The following is a 26,830-nucleotide window of genomic DNA, read 5'->3' on the forward strand; positions in this document are numbered from 1 at the left end:
CAGGAAAAGCAGACAGGAAAGGAAAGGTCCCCCACAAGAGGCGTCTGCTGCTTTAGGGAAGGAGCGAGCGGTCCAGCAGGTGCCAGCGGGCCCTGGGGCAGAACTGTGTTCAGGCTTCTGTTCTGAGGCTCACCCTCTAGGCAGCCAGGACCATGACCCCGTGTGTCCGGCTGCTTTCACACAACAGAAGAGTTGAGAAGCTGCAGCAGAGACCATGTGGCCCACAAAGTAAAACATTTACTGTCCCGCCTTTACAGAAATCATTTGCCAGCCTCCGTTTTAAAGATGAGAGAGAACAGCTGTTTGGTTACATAGTCTGATGGGAGAGCAGAGGGTCAGAGGTGGGAAAACTGCTTTTCCTCAGGGGCTAGAGGGGGGAATGGACAGTTAAGGGACAGAGAACTCCTGGTGTGGCTTCCACACTGGGTGGGGCTGGCACAAGGAAGGCATCTTCCCCTGGAGGCCCAGGCTCAGCCCCATGGTCGTCCTGGACTTACTGTCCCCCAGGATCAGTTCCACTTCCTCGTCTGCATCAGAGTCTTCATCCTCCCCGTCCTCTCCCTCCTCCAGAAGGTTGGCCAGCTCCTCATCAGAGGGAGAGAAGTCATTGTCCCCATCCTCCCCTGCGTTCTCGTTGTTGTCATCCTCCTCCAACTCCGCCTCCAGCAATTGGTCAGTGTCAAGGTCATCGAGATCATCAGTGTCCTCATCATCTTCATCATCATCTTCTTCCTCCTGCTCCTCCTCCTCCTGGTAAGAGAGCATTAGGTCCATTAGGAGGAAACAGAGGCCTGGCCAGGGAGTTTGCCCCACTTCCCTAAGGACGGGAGGGAACTGCCAGTGGAGAGAGCGGTCACTGCGGTTAGCACAGACTTTAGGGCCAGCAGACCCATGGTGAGGCAGCCACCAGCATGTACGTGGCCCCCAAGACACCAGACGAGGATGGCTACTTACTCCACGAAGCCATTACCGGTCATGCAGCTCTATCCCAAGAAACAGGAAACTCGCTTTACAGAGGCCTCTGCCACTGACAGTGTGGGCTCCTGGCTAGTACCCCCAAAGGGGCTGGCTCTTCTCGGTCCTGCACCAACCAAACCAAGTGAAATCCGAGGCGGCGCTGGAACAAAAGCTTCAACCCCTGGAATCTACCTGTTCTTCTACCTAACAACACAGGGAGAACACAGCTGCTGAGCCATCAGCTCCTCAGCCCTTCACATTCTTGCCAAGGACGTGGGTAGACCTGGAACAGTGCTATCATAAGCAGCGCCTGAACCAAACAAAGCAGACATTCACCGTCCGGACACTCAGATAACCCCTGTTCTGTGCTAGGGAAACTCCTCGCTTGCATTCTGCCAGATTTCGACTTTGCGCTAGTATCCAGTTTCCCTTCAAGCAAGAGAGGACACAGCGCCTCTTAGCCTCTTAGCTTTGACAGAGACGACAGGTGTTTCCAAGTAAATGTCATTAACACTCAGGCACTTATCCTCCTGCTCAAATATCAACAGTCAGGTTGGCCGGTAGGAAAGATTCTACTTCCTACAATAATAAAACATAAAATCCATTTACTCCATCAGCCAGCTCACCACATTCTCCGGCCTGCCATCTCCAGACTCCAGCTCTGCGACCTTATCCCTTCCAGAGGCTCCATGCCGCTGCCCATCCTCCGGAATTACAGCAAAGCAGCGCCTGCTCACTGACCATCTAATACCAACTTCATAGAAGCCCAATTTCCTGTTAAGTGAGGTGACTTAACTAAGTCGGTGGCTGTGCTCAGGTGTAAGCATCAGAATCACCTGGGAAACGTTTTCCAAAACATACATGCCTAAACCACGCTCAGGGTCCACAGCGCCAGTCCTTACAAATGAAGCTCACACAGGCGGAGTTGGAAAGGCTCCCCAGGAATGGTGAAATGCCCCTAATGGAGAGCCAGAAGCACAGGATTACCTCTGAGTTGTAAAAATTCTACTTTTCTTAATAATAGGAACCCTACCCACAGCCCCCCCCCCGTCCCCCAATGGCAGAATCTAAAACATGAATCCTGGTATTACCACAGACTTCCTCTGCTACATCGAGCTGTCCTGTTCTCTAGGACTTAAACAATGTCATCTTTTAAATCAAAATTCTTCATGAATATATGTCTATTCAAAAGAAATAGCTTTTAGCCTATATTCCCTTCAAAAATAGAACCAATCCCTTAGAAAAATAAACGTCTGGTCATACTTTAAGACGTGATTCTAAAAATGAGAATAGCAGAATAACTTTTCTAAAAATGTAACTCAAACCCAAGCCTACGTTCTTAATATTTCAACATGTCATATTTTGTAAAACTTAAACTCCTGCTTTTCCTCCTTTTGACATTTGTCCTGGTGTTAACTGTCCTTAAAAGCTACAAGTTCATTTCAGTTGTAAATGCTTGTGTTTTCTCTTCTCACTGACAGACTCTAACGTCCATTTTAAACTTTTTGAAAGGAAAAAAAAAAAGGCAGCCTTTCAGGTGTCCCTGACCAGGCTTACAGCAGGAGTGTGACCCACGAACACGCCCCACCGCTCCTGGCAGTAGGAGCACTCAGGAAACACAGCATGCAGTGGTCCCGGGTTCCAAAATGGATGGAGGAAAGAGTATTAGCCCCCTTTTAATATAAAATTAAGATTATAATTAGTTGAAAAGTATTGGCTTTTCAAAATCTAGGAACAATGATCAGCTACTAATCTTTGATTTTGTAATTTTCCTAAAAGCCAACATCAAAGTTGGACTGAACTGATTTTTAAAAACACTAATACCAAAATTCCAGTCGATAACAGGAGCTTTGATAAGTGGCTGACTTATCTCTGCTCTATCAAATGCCTGAAGGCCAGCAGCCTAGCAACCGTATGAACCAAAGACTATAGCTGTCAAATTTATACAGGCATTTGTGCTGGGCCATTTTATCAGATGGCAGCTGACCAGTCAGGCTCCTGAGTTTACTTTGCTGAGGTGAAAAGGCAAATTCAAAGGTGCTCCTCACAGGTGGCTGCACCCCTAAGCGATTTAAGTCACCTGGGACACCTGAGAAGACCTGCAAGCGATACCCAGACTAGGACAAAACTTTAAATAGCAAATGACTCATATGAAAATTAAGACTCCCGTTTAAGATCAGGTGAAGCGCACAAAGGAAAGGGGAGAAGTGGTGAGGAGAAATGTGCTGGAGGTAATAAATGCAGCAAAACAACTGCGTGATTCTAGGAGGGCATGTCAGTCAACAGAATTAAGAAAACTTGCTTAAATAGACATGGTCTTGCCCAACTGGTGTGGCTCAGTGGTTGAGTGTCAACCTATGAACCAGGAGGTCACAGTTCAATTTCCAGTCAGGGCACAAGCCTGGACTGCAGCTCGATCCCCAGTAGGGGTGCAGGAGGCAGCCAATCAATGATTCTCTCATCACTGATATTTCTCTCCCTCTCCCTCCCCCTATCCCACTAAAACTTCTCTAAATCAAAACACCAAGGACTTAAGGGTGAAATCAGTTTTCAAATGATGCCCTTCCTGTGAAATGGACCTGGTAGAGTAGGTAGGAAATGTGCCCGGCCCCTGCGCACACAGAAGCAAGGCTGACTCGCCCCACTGCTCGCCTACCCCCAGCCTAGTCTCCACGCTGGAATGCTCGCAGGCTCCTCCAGACTGGGCCTAAGGCCACTCGTTAGGGCCCTCTGGAGCCTGCTGCTCTTGACCCTCACTGTCCATGCCCAGGACGCTTCCTTTTCCTTCCTGCCTCCGTCACCAGTGGGCAGCGTTTACCAGAGTGGGGCAGGCTGGAGGAGAGCACTGGCCAACAGGAAGGTGAGCTTCCTAGTGTCCTGCAGTGGCCCCTCTCCCCACCCAGAGCACCTCTGCCATTAAAGAGACAACAAGCACCACCACAACGGAAGAAGACAAAGAAAAGGAACCCAAAATATGGAAAGAAGACATTTACCAGCCTTACTATCTACAACAAGAAAGCAAAGCCCTATCATTTACTTTAAACAGGAAAGATCTGCCAAAACTCTTTGGAACTGACACTGACACTCTGCAGGCAAGCCCCTGGCACACGACCATAAACTAATCCCCTCAGAAAGGAAAAGCTCACATTCCCTGGGGCATCCTACCCACTCAGATTTCATAAATGTTTAATTTCTCAGAAGCACCGAAGTCTTCTCTGTACCTAAAAGCTCTCCTGTTATTCTGAAAGTAGACTGCGCCCCAGAACTGACATCGGGAAGTCAGCCAGGGCACTGGTCCTAACTTCCAGTGGCACGCACAGGACCATGGGGTGCTGGTTAATGTTCTCTAATAAAATCTTCCTTCTGATTTTCAGGGATCAAGGGCACATGCCAGGCCTTCGGAATATGCCAACAGGTAGCAAAGGCTGTTCTTTAAAACCCCTGTAGCGAAAAGCAGAAGAGCATGGCCTCTCTAAACATGAGAAAGAAACTCAAAGACACTGACCTGGTCCTCCTCCTCGTCCTCGTCCTCTGCCAGGCGCTGCCTGCCCACTTCATACAGCCTGCACACTGTGTCCATGTTGAGAGCATCCATGCTGCTTTGGTTCTGAAACAGAGCACCCAGTTCACAGGGAGTTTTCAGAAAGCCTGCCACACCCCACACCTCGGCTCTGCCTGGCACCTGTGCACCCTGACCCCACAGCTATCAAAGGCCCCACCACCCCAAATTCTTTAACTGATTCTAAAAATGTGATACCTAGAACACAGAGAAGGAATGAAAAATAGGACAAGAAGGCTGGGCTAGTGAGGAATATAAACACGAGAGACCACCATGCTTGGAACAAACCTGCCTGGCTCTGGTGAGAGGCAGACACCTCTAAAAAAGCGTGACATGAATCCAAGACAGTAGGAGAGAGGACTCTCCACGCTGTTTTATATTAGCATTTTCTTATTCCTCTCATACTGCAGATCTCCCAAACCCCAGCAAATGAGGTTATCAATAACCTCCCCTCAGGAATGCAGCCACTTTAACATAGCTCACTTCGATCAACATTCCTGTGGTGCAGTGACCCTAAAAATCCCAACCAAAGAGCAGGCTTCTGAAGCGCCTTTACCTCGATGACAGCCAGGTAGCAGTCCTTGGTGTCTGTGCACAGGTCGAAGATGTTCCGCTTCACATCGATGGTTGCTGGAAAACAACGTGACAAGGCTCAGGCCTGGACTATTGCCGTGACCTTAAAATCCGCTTTTCCTCTCAAGGAATTCAAGGCAGTTGGTCACAAATATTTCCATAACTCCTCTGCTTTTCAATGAAAATTACATCATCAAAATATAACAAAACAGTCAAGGTCTGCCCCTTCACGCTTACCTATAGGTTTGTAGTCAGTTGCGTTAAATGTTCGGAAGGATGATCCAAAAGGGCTTTTCATCCTTTCTTCCATTAAGTCATCTTCATCGTCTGCCTGCAGCATAGCTGGTGGGGAGGAAAGGGGGAAAGAGGAGGGGAGGGCAACACTATTAGAATCAAAACATCCCCTATTCACAGGTGTCCTCCTTGTAAATCCCAGCGAACAGCAAACAATATCCTTAACCTTTCGTCTAGCTCCCAACAAGTGGTAACGGTGAAGGTGGACAACATCACGAGACAACAGATGCAGAACTTTTTCTTTAAGTTCATGATACACATGGGAAATCACTGCATGAAATTTCTTTCTATACAAGATTTACTTATCTTCAAAGCCAATGGCCTCTTACCCTAAATCAATATATTTTTCATCTTCTTTTTGTCATCATTTGTGTATCATTTTATCTTTTATACCACAACTTCCAAATGCTTTCCAATTCATATTTGAGAGCACTTTCCAAAAAGGAAGTATCAAACTAAGTAAGGGGGGAGAGGGGGGAGAGAAGGGAGAAAGTAAATAACAAAGAAAGTAAAAAGTTTATTACCTCCATACATCACTGTCCCCGTGTGGTTGAACACTACTCGGCACTGATCCAGAGCAGGAACTGTATGTAAAAGATGGAAAGTGCGAAGGTCCCACTAGGAGGGGGGTTGTCAAGAAAAACTATTTTATTTTATTTTTTTAAGAAAAGCTACTTTATATAAAACTTCTTATCTAACAACCTGGTGGGAATTCTGAAATACTGCTTCCCGCCCTCCGCGCCTCTCCCCTACACTGGTATGGATGTTTTAAAAGTCAATGAGATCAGGGTAAAATAAAAGCATGTTACAGAATAATGTCCCTAAAAATCTCCTTCGGTATCCTCACATACATAAAAGCTACGTGAGTTCCCTTCCTCTCAACAGAACTTCATTTTACTCTTACGCCTACCAATTGACTTCTATAGAGCACAAGTAAATGCTTCTGAAGATAGATAAAAGTCACTTCAATACTTGGGAAAACGAAAAGCAGCAATCTGGTCAATTTTCACAACACAAACATGCTAGAGTCATCGGTAATTACCAACAGGGACGTGAGTGCCCTGGAGACGCACTAGCACTGCAAACCAAAGCAGAGGCACCAGAGTGTGACTGTGTAGATACTTTCAACAGGTATTGACAGGTACTCTCTATCACAAAGAGAGAAGTGGAAAGTAAGACCCAGGTATAAAGGATACAATCTCAGTATTAATGATGACCTCCAGCCCATTCGGATGAAAAACACCACTGATGTTCATGTTGAACTTGTCGAACTTGTGGATGGCCTGCGCAGAGCGGACATCCCAGAGGACGCCATCATTTAAGACCAGATCATCTGTAGGATTAAAGGTGGCACAGTTCCTCTTGTAGTTGTTGGCAAGATCTGGGTTAAACAGAGTCAACAGCTTGTTGCCAGTCTGAATATCATAAATCTTTAGAGAAGAAGGGGTGGGAAGAGAAAAATCAGACCAATCCATTCGTTGACAAATTCAGAGAGAAGTTGTATAAAATATCTTTCCCATGCTTTCCAAAACCCACCAAAATTACAAAAGCCCTGATATTATAACTGGGAAACAGGAAGACCACAACCATCATAGCCAAGTTTAAGTGCTTTGGTTCCCATTCAAGGTTTGAAGAGTCCTTGCAGGGAGGACAATGAGAAGTGTGACTGCAACAGGGAAGAGAAAACCACCCCCTTTCGAGAAACAGAGCGTGTTTCTAAGATTGAAACTGAGAGACTCTCCACATGGGTTAACCAGCCATTATCCACAGAGTCTCTTAAGGGTAACTTTTTGGGAAAAGGCATTATTAATCAAATACCCTTTTCTCCTTAAAATCTCCCAATGTACATACTTTAGCCCTAAATACTGAAAGTTCCAAGTCTACAATGTGCAGCCCACATAGAGACCAGATCTTTCCCATCAGCTTACAGACATGCTATAATATTTTCAATCTTTTTTTTAAAAATCCTCCTCTAATATTGGAACAAATAAGGAGACACCACAGGAAACAAACAAATCCAGATCATGGGACAAGACAACTAGCCTGGTCTCTTCAAAAGTCAATGTCATGAAAACTGGAGAAATGATTCTTGGCTTTAAAACATTAGTGAGACACAACAACCAAATGCAATTATGTGAATCTTGGCTGGATCCTGGTTCCAAAAAAAACCAACATTTGAAACTGAACATATCAGGAACAATCAGAAAAACTGAGTATGGAATGGATATTTGGATGACATCTGGGAATTACTATGAATTTTCTTAACCTGGATAACAGAGTGTAACTATGTAAGAATGTCCTTACTGTTAGGATATACTAATATATGCTGTAAGACAGGAATAAAACATCATGATATTTGCAACTTACTTTCAAATGATTCAGAAAAAAACACACATTTACACAGAAATATGGCTAATTATTAAACTGTTGAATCTAGGTGACAGGTATATGTACTATTCTTTCAACTCTTCCACATATTTTAACACTTCCAAAAGTTTGGGAGAAATACTTCACCACCACAAATACCTCACCTCAAGCTACTATCTACTTCTCTGCTTTGTTTTCAGCAAAACACTTCAAAAGACCTGTCTATACGCAGTGCCATCTGCTTCTCTCCTCTTCTCTCATGAACCCACTCGAATCAGGTTTCTATCCCATGGAAACTTGCAGAGAACTAGCTCCTGACATAGTTAACAATGACCTCCATGTTAAATCAAAGGTCACCTCCCAATTCTCATCGTATGGAACTCGTCAGCAGTTTCTGACCCAGTCCATCCATCCTTTCTTAAAAGTCTTCCCTTATCTTCCAGGGCACACCTTTTTCCCGGGGTCTCCTGCTGCCTTACTGGATATCTGCATGGCACCCACACCTCCTTCAAGACACCGCTTAAGCACAACAGCTATCCAAGAGTAAACACAAGTGCTCCACACACTAACGAGCACTCTCTACTGTTTACCCTGCTTCCTGTTCTTCAGCAACACCTACCTGTCACACCACTTATTTGCTTCTTTATTTACTGTCTCCCCAGTGAGTCCCATAAAGGCTGGGACTTTATTTCATCTAAAACTTAGTATTTTAACCAGTTAACTACCATGTATCCAAAACGGACACCATTCCCACACACCACGATATTTTGAATTTAATTTAAAAAATCAATTTTCAATGAATATTATAAATATATTACTCACAATTCGGGTGTTCTTGAATATTTTTAGCTGAAAATTCTCACAAAAAGTGACTTTCAAGTTGGTCAGAACTGCCACTTAGGGAAAACATTTTTTTATAGACACACGTGGCATGTGGAGAAGGTCCGTAGCTTGCATCTACTGGCGCTTATGGCGTACAATGGGTTAAAGTATCTGCTGTACTAATGACATCTTCTCAACTTGCCAGATGAAGTTCCTGTTCATTCTCTTTACATTTCGCCTGGACAGCTCAGAACTACCTACTCCCTTACACTTGCAGACCCGAACCAGAAAGACTCGCGGAGTAACTGCTCGTTGCCCCAGGACCCTTTAAGTCCTCACACTCAATACAGAAGACTCAGTGCAAACAAAGGCCTAACAGTGTGAAAGCAGAGGGCTCAGGACTTACGTGGGCGATGTCTCCTTTCGTGCCAATGACACGGTCCTGGGAGTGCTTACTGAACTCCACGTAGTGATCTTCTGTGAAGGAATGCCTGCGGACAGACAGAAGCACTCAGGCGGCCGCCTCAGGACATAATCACTCAACTGACTGAAAAGAAAGGTGATCCTCAGGCTCATGCCCAAGCACACTCACCTGGAGACTGTCACTCCCAGAGAGGAAAGTATCAGACACTTAACATTAAAAAGAAAATTCCCTTCATCCAAGCAGATGCAAAATCATCAACGGGAATTAGTTGATTAAAGGACTTGCTAACAGCCCTGCCGGTTTGGCTTAGTGGTGAGAGCACCGGCCCGCAGACTGAAGGGTCCGGATTCAATTCAGGTCAAGGGCGCGTACCTTAGTAGCAGGTTCCCCATCCCTGGACAGGGTGCAGGAAATAACCAATCAATGTTTCTCTGTCTCTCCCTCTCCCTTCCACTCTTTCTAAAAATCAATGGAGAAATATCCTCGGGTGAGGATTAACAAAAAAACAAAACAAAAAAAGAAATGACTAATAAGGCACATGTGCCTTTGAACTATGTCCCAGCAAAGTGTGCAGCTGTCACATGTCAATGGGAGAAAATAAATGATCTGCCATTTTGTTTTTAATATATTTTATTGATTTTTTACAGAGAGGAAGGGAGAGGGATAGAAAATTAGAAACATCGATGAGAAACATCGGTCAGCTGCCTCCTGCACACCCCCAACTGGGGATGTGCCCACAAGCAAGGTACATGCCCTTGACTGGAACCGAACCTGGGACCCTTGAGTCCGTAGGCCAATGCTCTATCCACTGAGCCAACCGGTTAGGGCTGATCTGCCATTTTGGATCAGGGAAGGATCTGCTGTGTGATGGGAATGTATATTCCTAGTCAGCATATCTAGGAATTAACAAAGTTAAACCTTATCTTATTAAACGTGAGCCACAGATGAGGAAGAGAGAAACTAGCAATAACTCACAGCATTTCTCTTTTCCCAAAGGCTCTAAAAATCGGATGAAGGGGGTTTAAATAGGTAAACTATAAACACAGAGACTAGGTTGTACAAGTAGATACATACTTCATATCAAACACTGATTTCATTCCCCAAAGTGCAGACAGAGGCTGGCTCCACGTAGCGGATGTCAGCAGCAAGGACCCGTCCTGAAAGAAGAAGGAGGCCCAACTTGGGGTTCACTGTCTGCCATCAGCATTTTAAAACGCAATCTTAAAAATATAGATGAATTATAAAGAAAAATGCCAGGAACCAAGAAGTGGTCTGAAAGTGTGAGAATATATGTACATGCATCCTAAAAGTTACCTGCATTTAAGATAACACTAAGTCCTACTGAGCTAGTAATATAAAATACAATAGCTAAGGTAAGAGGGGGAAACTTGGAAAGAGACCAAGATGGTTCCTCGTTTATTAATATTTGGCCATACTCCTCATCCTTGAAATATCAGTGAACTGAAAACATTTGCTACACTTTCTAGCCAGGACCCTTAAAGGTTTTTCAAAGAGAAAACTCAATAAAGGGTAAGCCTCCTTGACTCTAAAATCAGGAAAATTATTCTGTCATCCTAATAGTCCTGACTTTGAGGAATAGTAAAGTATCAATTCCATCCACAAAATAGTTCTAATAAACTATGACCCACTGGAATCATATAATGCTTACTTTCCTAAAATTCACAGTAATTTGAGATTTCGGACATAAAAAGTTTTATGCTCACAGTTGGTAATCTCAGTTTCCAACTGAGGCAAATTAAAATACGTACAGATATATACAAACACATATTTTTATATCTATCAATAGATCGTAGATAGATACATGGATAGATAATAGATCAGCCATGGGCAAACTACGGCCCACGGGCCGGATCCAAACCGTTTGAAATGAATAAAACTAAAAAAAAAAAAAAAAAGACCGTACCCTTTTATGTAATGATGTTTACTTTGAATTTATATTAGTTCACACAAACACTCCATCCATGCTTTTGTTCCGGCCCTCCGGTCCAGTTTAAGAACCCACGGTGGCCCTCGAGTCAAAAAGTTTGCCCACCCCTGTAATAGAAATATCTCCAGGTCTTAGAACAGAGGTTGGCAAACTTTTACTTCAAAGGCCAGATAAATACTTGCTCTGTGGGCCACGTGGTTGCAGCTATTCAACTTTGCCTTTGTAGCACAGAAGCAGCCACAAACAATACATAAACACATGGGCATGGCTATCTATCTCTCTATATATAAAAGCCTAAGTGACCATCAAAACCGAATGGATGACCAAATAGGCTGCATGGGGCAACCAGGCCGGCAAGACGGTAGTTAGGGGCGACCAGGCCTAAACCAGCCGTTGGACATCCCACAAGGGGTCCCAGATTAGAGAGGGTGCAAACTGGGTTGAGGGGATCCCCGCCCCATGCACGAATTTCGTGCACCGGGCCTCTTGTGTTCCAATAAACCTTTATGTACACATACAGGCAGCCAGCCAGCCAATGGGGCCAAAGCTCACCAACCCATCTTAGAAGAATGACTGCAAACAACCTACAATGGGACCCTTACCCTGGAAGGTTCAAGGTGTGTGATGGCCGAGTTGTGACAGTTATAGCTGGCCTCCTCCTGTCCACTAAACACATTGTAGAGCTTCAACTGCCCAGTGCAGGTGCCAAGCATCAGGAACCGCTCCCGGGCTGAGAACGCACAGCAGGTAAAGCCACTCTCATCCTCATTGGCTTCCCGGAACACTGAGATAGGACGGAACCTACGCCAAGGAAAGAGAACCAGAGACAAAGAAGGTGCAAGGACTCAGAAAAAGAAAACTCTGCTACAAGGAAGAAAGGAAAAAACACAGAGCTTTTATGTTTCAAATACATCACAACACATCACATGACCTTTAGTAGTTCATTTTCATTTCAAATGAGAGAAAAGGACCTCCATCCACAAGTTTAAACAATAAAGTTCCCATGTCTAAAGCGTGCAATCCCGTGACCTTTACCTAAGATTTGTAAAGAACCAAAAGAGACCACTTGGACCAGCACAGTAATAAGCTGGGGATCCTAGAGACAGCAGGTCCCATAGGCTCTAGAAAACATCCTAGCTGTAATAAGAGCACATAGTATTCAATCAATATGTTGAACAGTCACACAATGAACCCGTGGTTAACAAAAGGGAGTCTAGTCACGTTGCTCATCTAGTCACATAAAGCGGCCATCTCTGGCATTTCAGGCCAATAAAGCGTTTTCTGGACTAATCACTGCTGATGGGGCTCCTTACCTGCTAAAGATAAGGTGCCTATCGAAGCACCCGCCATCCACCACGCCATACTTTGGAAACGATGCTCTGCGGCTCAGCCTTGAGGTAAAGTTTATGGGCGCCTGCCGCCTCTGTTTTGGCTCAGGACACTGGTGAGGAGTAAAGAGGGAGAAAGGTGGGCAGGTGGCAACTGGGTTCTTGCAGCGCGCATGCTGCTCTCTCAGATACTCTGTGATGATACTGTCCAGCGTAGGTGGGGAAGGAAGATGCCTGTCCAACTGCTTTTTTATGGCTGGGCTTTGGCTGTAGGCGCCATGGTCCGACTTTTGCCGCAACACTCGGATTTTCCTGCCATTGCAGGGTGATGGTCTCTCTCTGATAAAGCTGATCCTACCAATCAAAGGGGAGTTGCCCGCGTAAGATGGGCCAGGCAGAGCTAGTGAGCCCTGGGGGGGCCGTGGCTGAGGATGGGCAGTGGGGGCAGGAGGGGCAGTGGCACCCACGGCCACATGGCTGCCCAGTCGAGTTGCAATGCCGTTGGCGATGCGAGGGGTCCGGGGGAGAGAAACAGGAGAAGCAGCAGCAGCGACTGGGGTGAAGGCAGAAGAGTGGGAGGCAGCAGTCATGGGCAGGTCAGCCTCTTTGGTCAGCACAGTCGCTGTCTCCCCAAGTCCTTTAGAAATGAGATGGTTTCGTATCAACAGAAGCAGCTCTTTCTCAGGGAAGGAGATCCTTGACTGCGCAACAACATCTGCCTTCTGCAGTCGTGCCAGGGACACATCGGTGCCTATGAGAAGGGGCTTCCCTGACACCCGCTCGATGAGCTCAGCGGCATACTTGCAGAACTTGACGTGGTCACTGCGCTTGTCCTGCAGCACAGGTTCCTTCATCAGCTGCTGGATCTGGCAGCTGCTGAAGAGGGGCAGCTTGCTGATGATCTGCCGGACAGTGCTACTTCGAGACAGGCCCACAAGGGCCTTGCAGGCCAGGGCCCGGATCTGGTCTGCATCTGTGATGGGCATCTTGATGGACAGTAAGGACAAAAGCACCTTGATGCCATTGTTGGACTGGACCACATTCCACATCTTGGCCAGGGTGTGCTCGCTACTTTTAGGAGTCTGAGGCAGCTTCCTCCGAGGAGTTCCAGAGATAAACTTGCCAATACTGGAAATTCGGTTATCCGGGCCACACACACAGTTGATAATAATTTGAAGCGCTGACTTCTGAATCTCAGCATCGTGGATAAAGAACTCACCCTCAGCCACTCCCAAAATAATGCTGATACCTAATAGGAAAGGGGGGAAGGAGGAAACAATACATTTTATATTCTTTCTCACAAAACTCATGGCCAACTTCAATGGTTGTTTCAGAGTTAAAATTGAAAGTTCTACTCATTTTGTTCCACTTAAAACTACCACACACTTGTTTAAAAAAATGTACAAGGAATTGTTTGTGTAAAATACAATCGGTTGTACTATCATGTACCTTTATAATGCAATACCTCACGTACAATGGTTAAATGGGAGAATGATGTCAATACTTATGTGAGGGTCACTAAGGTTAATGTGCAATTCTTCCTAGGTAAGCAGATGAAAAATAGTGGGACTAAATTAAACCTTCAACAGGAAAGAAAAACCCTCAGCCTGGCTGCTCCCGTGGCAGCGGAACCTTTCTGCTATATATGAGGAAAAGTCAAAAACAAGTGGCTGTGCCCTGCACTCTCCCCAGAGAGGTGCCCCCCAGGACCCACAGCTGGTTATGCTACCTCCAAGCTCACTTTAGCAGCAACCCTCATCAGCCCTGCTCTTGATGGAGTATAGCATTTTCAAACAGTGTATAATCCTTTTGCAGTGTGTGACAGCTTCTATCCATTCTGAGCGGCTTGCCGATGACTAATTTTATTAGGGCTTAAATTACAAAGCTGCTCAAGTTCTTGACTCTCTGTCCCAACCATTTTTCCTACGCACCTCATTTTCTGCATGTGACTCCACAGAGCACAAGGTTTACGCTATTACAGCAGAAATGCCTATACCACTCAGAACACAAGTTCACTAACATGACTCCATTCATTATATGAAACTGTATGGCATGAGTTAGATGGGACAGGCAAGGTACCCTCCCCTACTATCTTCTTACTACTTAGGTCAGTTAAGTAACCACAAACAGAATAGCAAAGGAAAACAAATCCAGACCAACCAGTAACAAAATGGCAAGGTACAACCTACCTACAGTGGAGACGGTGGAGCCAGCCTCATCTAGCACATCCACTGATTCTGCCAATTGGAGCTGGATTTTTGGCACAACAGTAAGAATAGCCAGGACATCCAAAGCAAAGCGCACAGTGTCATTCCTGGACAGGAAGAAGAATTAGTCAAAGAGAAATAGGATACAGCCACAAGAAACAACAGTTAAAAAAAGAGGGGGAGAGAGAGAGAATGGATCGGAATCACTACCTGTGTGGCTCTGTCCCTAACCATAACATGAAGATGGTTTATAAGTCACTGTGACATTACTTGCAAAAAACATGGAGATGGCATTTTCACTTATCAAACTGCTAAGATTGCAAACTAAGGATAATCCCCAATGCTGGTGACAATGTAGACTACTGCTCTCAAACTTTTGTTGGGGGAGAAATTAGGACATTCTTTTTAGAAAATCTGGAAATATGAAACAAGATTCTTAAAATGTTCTTAACCTTTGGCCCAGGAATTGCACCTCTTGGAATCTGTCCTAAGGAAATAATCAGACATACAAACAAGTATTTATGTATTCAGATGTCCATTATCACATCATATAAACGAATAAGAAAAGAATTAGAAAGCCTACCTAAACAACAGGAATACATGTATTAGATATGATACACTCAAATGATGAACTATTCTGCAGGTATTGACAACTGTTTTCAAAGAACTCTTATTAAAGAAGGGAAAGGGCTCAAAATTCAACATTAATGAACAGAAAATGTTAGATATAAATTCTGACAATACGAAGTACTGGCAAGAAGGTAGAGAAATAAAAATTCCATATACTGCCGATGGGACAAGACAATGATAAGTCATTTTCCAGGCCCTTTGGCAACACGGATAAAGATGAAATGCAGACACAATTGTATACATATCCTTTTAGCAAGTATGTCAAACTGGCAGACGGTGGGGCAGGCTGCATGCCTCATTTCACTGGCCACGAGTTTGACATACTTGCTAAAGACTCCAAAAAGAGTTTTATGGTACCACTCATTTGGAAGCAAAAAATAAAAACCCACAACAAACATTAAATGTCCATCAATAGAACAAACTGTAGATAGGAATACAAGAGTTCAAATAAATATTAACACATATAAAACTCAAAAACATGAGAAAAAAATCTGCAAAAGATGCAGAGGATATTGATATAATGTAAAAACATATAAAAGAGGACTAGATTATTGTTCATGTGCACACAAATATGTAGTACAGACACATGGATGGAGAGAACACACTCCAAGTTCAGAAGACTGGCCATTTTGGGGAGGCAGGAAATGCAAAAGAACTCCGAGAAGCACATACAGCAACATGCCACCCCTGGGTATGGAGCAGTCATAGCATCTCTATATCTTTCTATATTTTAAAATATTTCATTAAAAAGATGAATATGATTAAATACTATAACCTCAATTATATACATTTTCATACATTCTAGAAAGACGGAAGAAATTAACAGTGGCTAAAAGTAATTTTCTTCTTTTATGTAAGAATTTATATATTCTAAGCAAAAACAAATATTTAATTTTTTTAAAAAACCTTTTAAAGGACATATTCCAAACATATTTATATATTCTTAATAATCCATGTAAGTTTTTACCAGTCCAAAATGTATTTATAACCTTCCTCATTATCTTTTGAGTTTTCATCACCTTTTAAACAAAATTCTCAAGGTAAATATAATAACCTACTGTAATATCCCAAAACAGCTGTTTTCAAAGTGTGGTTGGGGAACCTCTGGGGTCTCTGAGACCCTCTCTGAAGGTTCTGTGATATGGAAGCTGTTTTCACAGTAACAGTAAGATGCTGTTTCCTGTCCCACTCTTGGTATCTCACGGAGCTATCCAGGGGCTGTGTCATGTGTGATGTCACAAAAGATTAAATATAAAAACAAATATAAGAGATTAGGCCAGACATTTTAAAAACTTGCTGAAATCATTTGGTTTTATTTTGGAAATTTTTCATAAAAAATACTAACATGCAATGGATTCATATTATTTTTAAATAAATTCATAAATATATTCACATTTTCTGTTTTAATATAGAGCATCGGCCTGGGAACTGAAGGGTCCCAGGTTCGATTCCAGTCTAGGGCACATGCCTTGGTTGTGGGCTCGATGCCCAGTGGGGGGCGGGGGGGGAGTGGAGGAGGCAGCCGATCAATGATTCTCCCTCTCCCTCCTCTCTGAAATCAATAAAAATATATTTTTTAAAAGAACCACTATATATAAAAACTTTATTTTATTTTCTCTTCAGACTCCATCTTTACCAAAATATCGTTTTAATTCCTTTTCCATCCTCATCCTATAAACCCACCCACCCTCCTGATTCAATCAGCAGTCCTCTCAGAGCTTCATCCTGCTCTGCCGGCTGCTTTTAACTGAACTGTGAAAATCACATCAAAAGCAAAAAATACACTTTCATGTGAAGATAAGAGAAACATTCTATATGACTGTCAAGCAGCAGAGACATCTAAAGTCTAATACCAAAGAACACTGGACCGTCTCAGACCGGATTTCCACCCTACCTCTGCGCTGTCGCCATGTAAATTATGTAACTCTCAGAGTACAGCAGTTGACCCCTGCCTGTGTGCAGTATTTATAATCACCAGGACCATAAATATAAATGAATAGTCTGTAAATTAATAAAGGTATCATCATGCTTAATCTAGTTTCTCAGCTTTGAGCCCAAAATTTCAATTCTGTTCACCAAATATCTGTTAAGCATACACTATGTGAAACCAACATGAACCTCAGCAGAAAGCAGAAGCTAATCTTCTTGGAAACCTCCCTCTGGTCCCACCTGGCATAATAGGTCTTCCAATTGCAGGCAATAGAGATAAGCTGCAACAAGAGCTGGACACAAGAAAGTTTGAGGAAGACTTCAGCAGGTTCCCAGTAGAGCTGCGCTGGGCCATATTCTATCAAAAACTCCATCATTTCCACAATCTGCTCATGAGTATATGAACACGCCTATAAGGAGAGAGACATATTAGTAAAGAACTCTATCATCTGCCTGCTACCTTCTCCAGCAAAGCTCAATGGCCAACAGGTTTTAACAATAAAGCTAAGTAATAATAACTTTCAACTTCCACAATCCTTCCGTCTATAGGCCACATGTGAAAAAATGAATGTTTAACCTTTCATTAGAACTGGACTCATGGTACATTTTGTCCAAAAAGGTAACAGAATGTTCAATTTGTTAGTGCATGCATCTATTTCCCAGCTTAAGAAAAAAAAAGCAGCATGTAAAATAATGGGTTTCTTTTCAACTTGTGATTTTTAAAACATGCAAATACTAATCTTTATCCCAAAACATAGCAAGTCCAAAAATGATTGAGAAATGAAGTTATAGATGCACCTTTCAGAATCTCACATAGGAAGTAGGACATGTACTACTTTTCATAAAAGACCACCCTTTTACACACACTTCAATTCATGAGTATCCCAGAGAAGTAGCAACTCACAACTGGGAATAAAATGCATCCTTGAAATCCACCTGCTGCATCCATTTTCAGGTAATCTGCCTCCACAAGGGACAAGCATAATACAACAATACACATTCTGCAGCCTGCACTGATGTGAATGTGAGTTTCAGGCCCACAAGTGGTATAGAGCATTAACAGCTCCTTTCAAGTAAGGCCCTCTCACCTTGTACGGGGGCTGCGGATGCACAAGAATGCCACCCTCAGTCCTCTGAAGTGACTGCTTCACTTGTTCCAATTTAATGGCCAGGTGAGCCTCAAAGTACTTGCGCAAGGCCATGCACGTATGTTTCCCAGTTTGGCGGCTAGCAAATATTTCATCATCACTCAGAAGTGCACCCTGATCTTCCAAATTTAGAATCTCCAAAGTACTGATCTATTAAGAAAGAAGCAAAAGAATTAGACAAAGGCGGGGGGGGGGGGCAATGGGCGGAGACAACCAATAGGAAGAAAAAAGGGAAAAGATTTCAGTAAACTTTTATGTTCAACGAGACTGCCAATTAACTGCACATCTTTCCATGCATGCTAAGAATGGCCATATGAAAGCAAAACAGTAAACCCATATTGAAAGATTACACAGCCTTCAATCCTGTTTAAAAACATACAGGCACAAAACCTTTTGCTTTTAGAAAGATCGAGATTATTGACTGCAATTCCCCCTATAAGATTACTAAATTCAAGGCATGTATGTCTGTAATGGCACAGAGTCCTCTAAACACTTAAGAGGAAGAGAAACTTGTGACTGAAGGGAGAAAAACAGATAGCAAACTTCCTCCAGTAAGCCTCCTCTCACTGCAGGGCAGCCAAGACCAGCAGAACCCCTACTTCTTGCAAAGAGAAACCACTGAAGAACCTCACCAAGTTCACCAGTCGACGAAGACCGTCATAGCGGTCAAAGAGTTCCAACACGGCCCGGAAGGAGAAACAGATTGAGAAAAACATGGTAGCATGGCAGCATCCTGAGGCATGAGAACATTCCATTAACCACAGGGTATAGTTCACCACATCAGACAGAACATTGTGGGGATGCATGCAAACCTGAAAAATATAAGAATAAAACAATTTTTAAATTTTGAGGGTAAAAGAACCTTTGCAAAAAGATGAAAAATTCACCGGTGTCAATAGACACTTCTGCACAATACAATGATCATACGTGGTCAAGTCATTCTGAGTTTAAAGCTTAAGTTACAAGTGAAATTTTATAGCAATCTAGTCCAAACCTTAAAACAACCTCCATTTAAGATAACTATTTAAATTCGACTTACACTCACTACCAAAGTTTGCAAACATGTCCATCCTTTACTGTTCACAATGCTGTTACACAGGTATTAGGATTCCCACTTAACAGATGAGGAAGCGGCTCAGAGAGTCAGGGACTGTCCCGAGTGTAAAAGCGGCCGAGCCTTCTGCTACTGAGTCTACAGGTGGAGCAGCCACTCGCTCTCTGGCTCATTCACACACATTCTGTGGGGCAGACCAGGCTTTCTGAAGCATTGCCCCGGTTTGCTTGGTGCTTTCTCTCTATCTTAGCCATAATTGCTTTCTATATATGCACACATATTAGGTTACTATTCTTAAAAGACTATAGACCCTTGCATAATGTTGATCTCAAGAGGAAAAAACATTAAAATCAAAACATTACCTTATTAATACACATGCAAAGATGAACAAAGACATAGGCCCAAAAGAATTTACCAACTTCACTCTACCAAAAAAGCCACATCACATGAAATATTAAAAAAATGTTCCAGGTATAGAAATAAGATTCCCCCAAGGGTGTCTGGGGACCCATTACTTTTAAATGTATGATCTACCGATCTACTTACACCTTTTAATATATATATAATTGATTTCAGAGAGGAAGTGATAGAAACATCAATGATGAGAAAGAATCATGGATCGGCTCCCTCCTGCACGCCCCCTACTGGGGACTGAGCCTGCAACCTGGGCATGTGCCCTAACTGGAATCAAACCTATTGGTTTTACTAGTAGGTTGGCCCTCAAACAGTGAACAACACTGGTCAGGCAGCTTACACACTTTTAAAATCAGTAAATAAAAAGTCTGAACTGGAAAACATAAGAACTAGACTGGGAGCCTGTGGAGCCCTGAGAACAACTAAAATGATTTTACTATCTTCACCACAAACTATTTGTTAACACACACAAAGCACCACCTGTTGCTTTTAAAATAAATTGACTAAAAAATGCAAAATAGCCCTAACTGGTCTGGCTCAGTGGATAGAGCGTCGGCCTATGGACTTAAGGGTCCCAGGTTCGATTCCGGTCAAGGGCATGTACCTTGGTTGTAGGCACATCCCCAGTAGGAGGTGTGCAGGAGGCAGCTGATCGATGTTTCTTTCTCATCGATGTTTCTAACTATCCCTCTCCCTTCCTCTCTGCAAAAAATCAATAAAATATATTTTAAAAAAAAACATTTTACTCCTTTTTTTTTTCTTATCCAAAAGTTTTTCTATAAATATGCTAGGCTATCCCCCCACCCATCCCATTCCCATATACCTGAATGACTTGGACTTACTCTTTCCATGGCATCCTGGTTGTAGGACAGGTAATACAAGCACATGGATACACCAGTTGCAGCCATAGAGGGGCGAGGAATTTCCAGTAATTTCTGTACTCCACCATGTGCAACAAATTCTGTGGCAAACTTGTTATGGAGCAGGAGAGATGCTAGGTGCTAAACAAAGGCGACACGTTACGATAGAACTATCTAGAACAGCAATTTTCAACCCATGTGCCACAAGAATTTTTAAGACATGCAACACCTGACTATTTAGCCAGGGACACTGACCTCTTTTCCTTTAAATTACCGAATAAAGAAATGACAACAGCCAACAGAATAGCAGCCATCTGATGTGAATGAATCAAAATTATACCTATTTTTTTGTCAGATCAGCAAAAAATACATTTTTTGGTGTGCCACATAAATTCCATTAATTAGTTTATGAGTGCCATGAGATGAAAAAGATTGAAAATCTCTGATCTAGAAAAATCATATGATCAATTCCAAAATATTAAATTAAGCTGCTAAATACAGGGAATCCTCTTAACAGAAGTAAAACAAATAGTGCTTACGAAAAACAAATAAAAAAACACTCTAAGATTCCATTTTTATCTTGTCATTTCATTTACACTGATCCTAAATATATTCTCCAAAGAACAATCTTCAGCAAATTAACAAAACTAGTAAATTTTTAGAACCAAAATGCACTTTAAATACACTTTTAAAGTTTATCTTAACTTTTGTTGACTCCCTATTCAATTCCCACTAGCCTCTCTGGGTAGACCCTATCTTCTCGGCAATTGGAAGGGCAGGGAGTGCAATGCAAGCAGCAGGCTGCTTAATGGCTCTGAATCCAGGCCGGTGAGGAGGGGCCTTGGAAGAGCTAGAGCACCCTCTCCCGTTTCTCATTCCAACATGTCTTCTGGGTGGTGAGACAGGCACAAGAAACAGATAAAACAACACAGATTTACAATTACATGAATTGTTACCCGTGCAGATCTTCCCAAAATCAGTAGCAAAAACAACAGCTATATGCCCTGTTCAGAAGTTCTCCCAACACCCAGACTCAGACTTATAGTATTCAAATCCCTTTCTCTATACTCATTTTTGTGTGTTACACAAACCTCTACCACACTCCCACCCCAAAAAGCAGCCATACCAGGTATTGTTCCCCTCTAACACTTAGGCCATTGGGTTTGGTTTTTCTCAGGTCACTACCACAAAGAGGTACCTGGTAAGAGTCATCTCTTCTACCTAAACAAGAACTTTTTGTTTGTTCTTATTTTGATATTTCTGGCAAGAGAAAACCCAAAGATGCTATATACCAAAACACATAGGCACATCCATGTGGATAAAATGTTCAGTCACCAAATACTGTTAAGAACTGTACCTTGAGCGCCTCAAACGTCAGCAGAACGTCATTGGTCTGCTTCAGGTCAATATAGAACATCATCAGCTCCCGGGACCCAAGCTGCATGAATATGGGGAGTAACTGAAATGAAGACCAAGAACAAGTCTTAACATTTGGTTTTATTTCCACCTATTTCCTCTTCCATTTTGAGGTTAGAAGAAATAAGGCACTTCTTCCCTACCTCCTTTATGAAGATAAACATAGCAACACACTTTGATCAAACAGGCCTTATCAGAAGTAACCTGTATAACAGTTTGCCTGTTTGGGCAAAGACTTTTTTGTATTAGAGTAAAAACACATCATTGTAGAAATGTTACCATAAAATATCACAGAAATAAGCACAGTAACTCCAAAGGGGGAACATACTATTTCCAATAAGCTTACCTCTTGGTATTCTCCTAGAGGAGTCAAATACTGGAGAATAAGTCGCTGTTCAATAGCAGGAGTCATAGGATAAAGGGTGTAATTGGTGCCAATCACCCACGGGGACATTTCTGACCAGCTGCTGTTAGACAGCTCAACAAATATGCGATCTGGTTCCGATGATGAGAAACCCAACTTCTGCTTGGCTTTCCGAAAGCTCTCTCTGTCACCCTGCTTCGCTGACTTGTTTTTCCTCAGTCCTCCTTCCTCAGGTTTTGTTGCTGAGTTCATTCTGCTACTGGTCTTGTGGCCTGAATCAAGATGAAAGGAGATCTCCATGTCTCCAGAGGCTTCCTCTTGTTCACCATCCACTACATCTACAGCCATGTCGCCATAGTCCATATCCACCGCTTCTTCATCCAGAGGCAAAAGGGGTTCAGAGGAGAGCTTTCGGGGGCTGGGACGCTTGCTTTCTTGCCGCAAAGCCATTTCCTGAAGCTGTAGCTCCCGAAGTCTTCGAAGCACAATTGCTACCTATCAACAAATATTGGAATAAATGGGATTGTCTCTTCTGCATCATAATTTAAATGATTCTCAACAAATATTTATTCCCACTTACAGAGAACTAGATACTGATGCACTTATCCCAATGCCTGGTAACAGTAAAGATTTAATAAATATGTTGACTTGATTCCTACAGTTTGATAAAATAAGCAACAGCTAACATAAAATTTCCCAGAGAACTCAAACCAGAAGACCTGCACATAAACTACATCATTCACAACTGACCTCTCAGGATCAAGATGAACTGGATGGACCAACACACGTAAAAGAGGCAGACACTAAGATATACAGTATTTACAATCTTTTAAGTGTCTCTGAAAATTAAATGTGGTTTCTCAAACTTGTATCTGTTATAAGTTATAGAAATGGCCCTCTACATTATACGTGGTTACATAATCTGTTTTCAAGTTCATCATTTATTTTTTATTTTTACTTTTAAGTATTTACTTTTGGAGCCAATCCTAAAATGTGGTATTGTGCTTAGTTTTAAAAAGAGAGAGGGCCCTAGTCGGTTTGGCTCTGTGGATAGAGCACTGGCCTGCGGACTGCAGGGTCCCGGGTTCGATTCCGGTCAAGGGCACATGCCCAGGCTGTGGGCTCGATTAGGAGGCAGCCGATCAATGATTCTCTCGCATCACTGATGTTTCTATCTTTCCCTCCCTCTCCCTTCTTCTCTGAAGTCAATACAAAATATCTTAAAAAAAAAAAAAAAAAGAGGGAACCTTAGCCAGTTTGGCTCAGTGGATAGAGCATCGGACTGCGGACTGAAGGGTCGCGGGGTTGATTCTGGCCAAGGGCATATGCCTGGGTTGCGGGCTCCATCCCCCGTAGGTAGTTCTTTATAAATCCTGATAATAATTCTTTATTACAAGTATTTTCTCTCTGCCTGTCTTTTGTCTTTCTAATTTTTATGTAGTTAGATCTATCAGTCTTTTCATTTATAACTTGTGGATTTTATATTTTGCCAAAGAGAGCCTTCCCACTGCAAGGTTTTGAAAATATTATGCTAGCCCTAGCTGGTTTGGCTCAGTGGATAGAGCATTGGCCTACATGGACTGAAGTCGCGGGTTTGATTCTGGCCAAGGGCATATGCCTGGGTTGCGGGCTCAATCCCCAGTAGGGGGTGTGCAGGAGGCAGCTGATCAATGACTCTCTCTCATCATTGATGTTTCTATTTCTCTCTCCCTCTCACTTCCCCTCTGAAATCAATAAAAATATGTTTTAAAAAAAAAAGAGGGATTATGTCGGCAGTTTAGTTTGAACTGCATTTAAAAAAACAATAATGGATGAATATGTAATAAAATAAGCATAGTAAAATATTCACAATTTAAGTGGTATATATACATCTGTTCACTGTAAAATTCTTTCAATCTTTCAATTTTGTCCTATGTTTTAAAATTTTCATGACCCACTGTTAGGGAGGAAAGGAAATGGTACTATTTTTATTTGGTATATTAACTATCATGATCCTAGACAAGATGAAAAACAGCATTTCCAAGTTAAAAAAAAAAAAGTAAAATCAAAACGCTTATGAAAAAGTAATCTGAAAATACTGAAATTACAGGTACACTCCAGTATAAGGTAATAAGATCTACCTATTCAAGTTTAAGTAGCAAGAAAAAACTTGATTATTCTCCCATCTTATACAAAAATTCATTTTAATATAGTCCTTACCAGCTGTGAATTTTCATCCCTATAGTTGGCAGCAATGTCCTGATTTTCCATAGCACCTCCTAATAGTCCAGTAGAATACGTCCTCAATGGCTGATCAGCCTCTCGGGCCCATTTAAAAAGATTTTCGACAATTCCTTCCTATAGTAAGGAAATGAAAAAGTACAATTCAGGAAAAAACTATTTCCTTTTCTTTTTTTTCTTTTTTAATATATATACATATATATATATTTATTGACTTTTTACAGAGAGGAGGGGGGAGGGATAGAGAGTTAGAAACATCGGAGCCGCCTCCTGCACGCCCCCTACTAATCGAACCTGGGACCCTTGAGTCTGCAGGCCGATGCTCTATCCACTGAGCCAAACCGGTTTCGGCTCCTTTTCTTTTTTTAAAAAATATATTTTTATTGATTTCAGAGAGGAAGGGGGAGAGATGAAAACATCAATGATGAAAGAGAATCATTGATCAGCTGCCTCTTGCACACCCCACACTGGGGATCGAGCCTGGAGAAAAAAACTATTTTCTTTTTTTTAAAATATATTTTATTGATTTTTTACAGAGAGGGAAGGAGAGGGATAGAGAGTTGGAAACATCAATCAGCTGCCCCCTGCACATCTCCCACTGGGGATGTGCCCGCAACCAAGGTACATGCCCTTGGACCGGAATTGAACCTGGGACCCCTCAGTCCGTAGGCCGACGCTCTATCCACTGAGCCAAACCAGTTAGGGCAAAACTATTTTCATAATTAAAGATACAAGCAAAGATCTCAGTCTTATGAAAAAAAATAATTAATATTTTCATGTTGGTCATAAAATTTAAAAATGCAAATAAACTAAGTGTCTAATAGATGGTTTCAGTTAAATATCTATGTACCTGTGAAATACAATCTTATTTAGATGTTAAAACTCAAGCTAATTGGGGGTTAATGGGGGAGAATGAGGACACATTTGTAATACCTTAACTAATAAAAATCAATCAATCAAGCTAAAAATCAACAGCCACATAATACAGACCTACTTCAGATGTTAAAACCACAAAGGTTCCATGACCAAGTGGGGAACAATAAAATTTTTACATCCCTCTTGAAGTTTACAGTACACATTTAACATTATTAATGCTGAGAATCCTGCCCAGCAGGCATAGCTCAGTGGTTGAGCTTTGACCTATGAACCAGAAAGTCACAGTTTGATTCCTGGTCAGGGCACATGCCCGGGTTGTGGGCTCAATCCCCAGTAAGGGACATGCAGAACAATTGATCAATGATTATCTCTCATTATTGATGTTTCTATCACTCTCTTCTCCCTTCCTCTCTTTAAAATTAATAAAAAAATATTTGTTTAAAAAGAAATAAAGATTGGAGTGAAGATAAATAAAATAGTGAATACAGAAAATGAATGAACCCAAAGGTTCTTTGAAAAGACCCATAAAATTGACAAATCTTTAGTTAGACTGACCAAGAAAAAGAGAGACGACTCAAATAATAAAAAAATAAAAGATGAGACATTACTATCAATTTTACAGAAATAAAAGGAATAAGAAAATACTATGAAATCACATTAAAAATTTTGACAAGGATATAAATTTTTTTTTTTGGTCTCCTGCAATGGTAGCTAATTGAAGATTTTAATATACAATACTGCAAATGACAGCAATAATTACAATGTTATTCTCTGAAATACTTTTTGTGGCACCCAAGCAGCGAGTACTCATTAAAATAATTACTTTTTAAATTTTTCTTGCCTGGCCAGTGTAGTTCAGGGGTTGAGTGTCGACCTATGAATCAGGAGGTGACTGACTGATTCCCAGTCAGACCACATGCCCAGGTTTCAGGCTCAATCCCCCGTAGAGGGTATACAGGAGGCAGCCAATCAGTGATTCTCTCTCATCATTGATTTTTTATCTCTTTCTCCCTCTCCCTTCATCTCTGAAATCAATAAAATATATGTTAAAGGAAAAAATAAATAACTTTTCCTTACTATATTGATTTCTTCCATTTCTTAACATATATTACTATTATAATAAGAAAAAACTGTAACAATTACTTTAACAAAGGGAAATCAACATATCATTACTCAATTACAAAGTAAGGTAGTATTTCTTTTTCATAAATACCTTTTCTTGAAAAACAACAGCAGTTTCCAGCCCTGGCATGATATCCAGTAGAAGTCTGCAAGCTGCAGTATTTAAAGGGGGCTCTCGGCTTGTCATCACATATGCATTCACCAGCTGTAAAGAAAAGAAGCAATAGTTTTTATTTTTTTATAGTCCTCACACAAGGATATGTTTATTGACTTTAGAGAGAGGAAGGAGGAAAGGGAGGAAGGAAGAGAGGGAGGGAA

At 42.1% G+C, this 26,830-nt stretch overlaps 1 protein-coding gene across 3 annotated transcripts in view; it reads right to left on the reverse strand.

The window, feature by feature from the left end:
* Nucleotides 1-26,830, reverse strand: part of VPRBP (Vpr (HIV-1) binding protein) — a 64,605-nt gene that overhangs the window by 25,820 nt on the left and 11,955 nt on the right. For 2 of the 3 annotated variants that reach the window (XM_006770472.2, XM_015568354.1), the window contains 19 exons: nucleotides 26,604-26,717; nucleotides 24,494-24,631; nucleotides 22,277-22,789; nucleotides 21,872-21,973; nucleotides 20,497-20,655; nucleotides 18,819-18,998; nucleotides 18,127-18,336; nucleotides 17,279-17,448; nucleotides 14,462-14,586; nucleotides 12,258-13,521; nucleotides 11,547-11,745; nucleotides 10,071-10,153; nucleotides 8,979-9,063; nucleotides 6,580-6,813; nucleotides 5,908-6,001; nucleotides 5,327-5,431; nucleotides 5,073-5,146; nucleotides 4,463-4,564; nucleotides 202-750 (listed from right to left, as the gene is read on the reverse strand). In XM_006770472.2, coding sequence (XP_006770535.1) covers nucleotides 388-750; nucleotides 4,463-4,564; nucleotides 5,073-5,146; nucleotides 5,327-5,431; nucleotides 5,908-6,001; nucleotides 6,580-6,813; nucleotides 8,979-9,063; nucleotides 10,071-10,153; nucleotides 11,547-11,745; nucleotides 12,258-13,521; nucleotides 14,462-14,586; nucleotides 17,279-17,448; nucleotides 18,127-18,336; nucleotides 18,819-18,998; nucleotides 20,497-20,655; nucleotides 21,872-21,973; nucleotides 22,277-22,789; nucleotides 24,494-24,631; nucleotides 26,604-26,717 — 4,314 coding nt within the window. In that variant the 3' untranslated portion in view covers nucleotides 202-387. Of the gene's footprint in view, nucleotides 1-201; nucleotides 751-4,462; nucleotides 4,565-5,072; nucleotides 5,147-5,326; nucleotides 5,432-5,907; nucleotides 6,002-6,579; nucleotides 6,814-8,978; nucleotides 9,064-10,070; nucleotides 10,154-11,546; nucleotides 11,746-12,257; nucleotides 13,522-14,461; nucleotides 14,587-17,278; nucleotides 17,449-18,126; nucleotides 18,337-18,818; nucleotides 18,999-20,496; nucleotides 20,656-21,871; nucleotides 21,974-22,276; nucleotides 22,790-24,493; nucleotides 24,632-26,603; nucleotides 26,718-26,830 lie in introns of those variants that run through there. The other variant, XM_006770473.2, reaches the window with a different exon arrangement.

Source organism: Myotis davidii, unplaced genomic scaffold (assembly GCF_000327345.1).
Source record: "Myotis davidii unplaced genomic scaffold, ASM32734v1 scaffold663, whole genome shotgun sequence".
NCBI lineage: Eukaryota > Metazoa > Chordata > Mammalia > Chiroptera > Vespertilionidae > Myotis > Myotis davidii.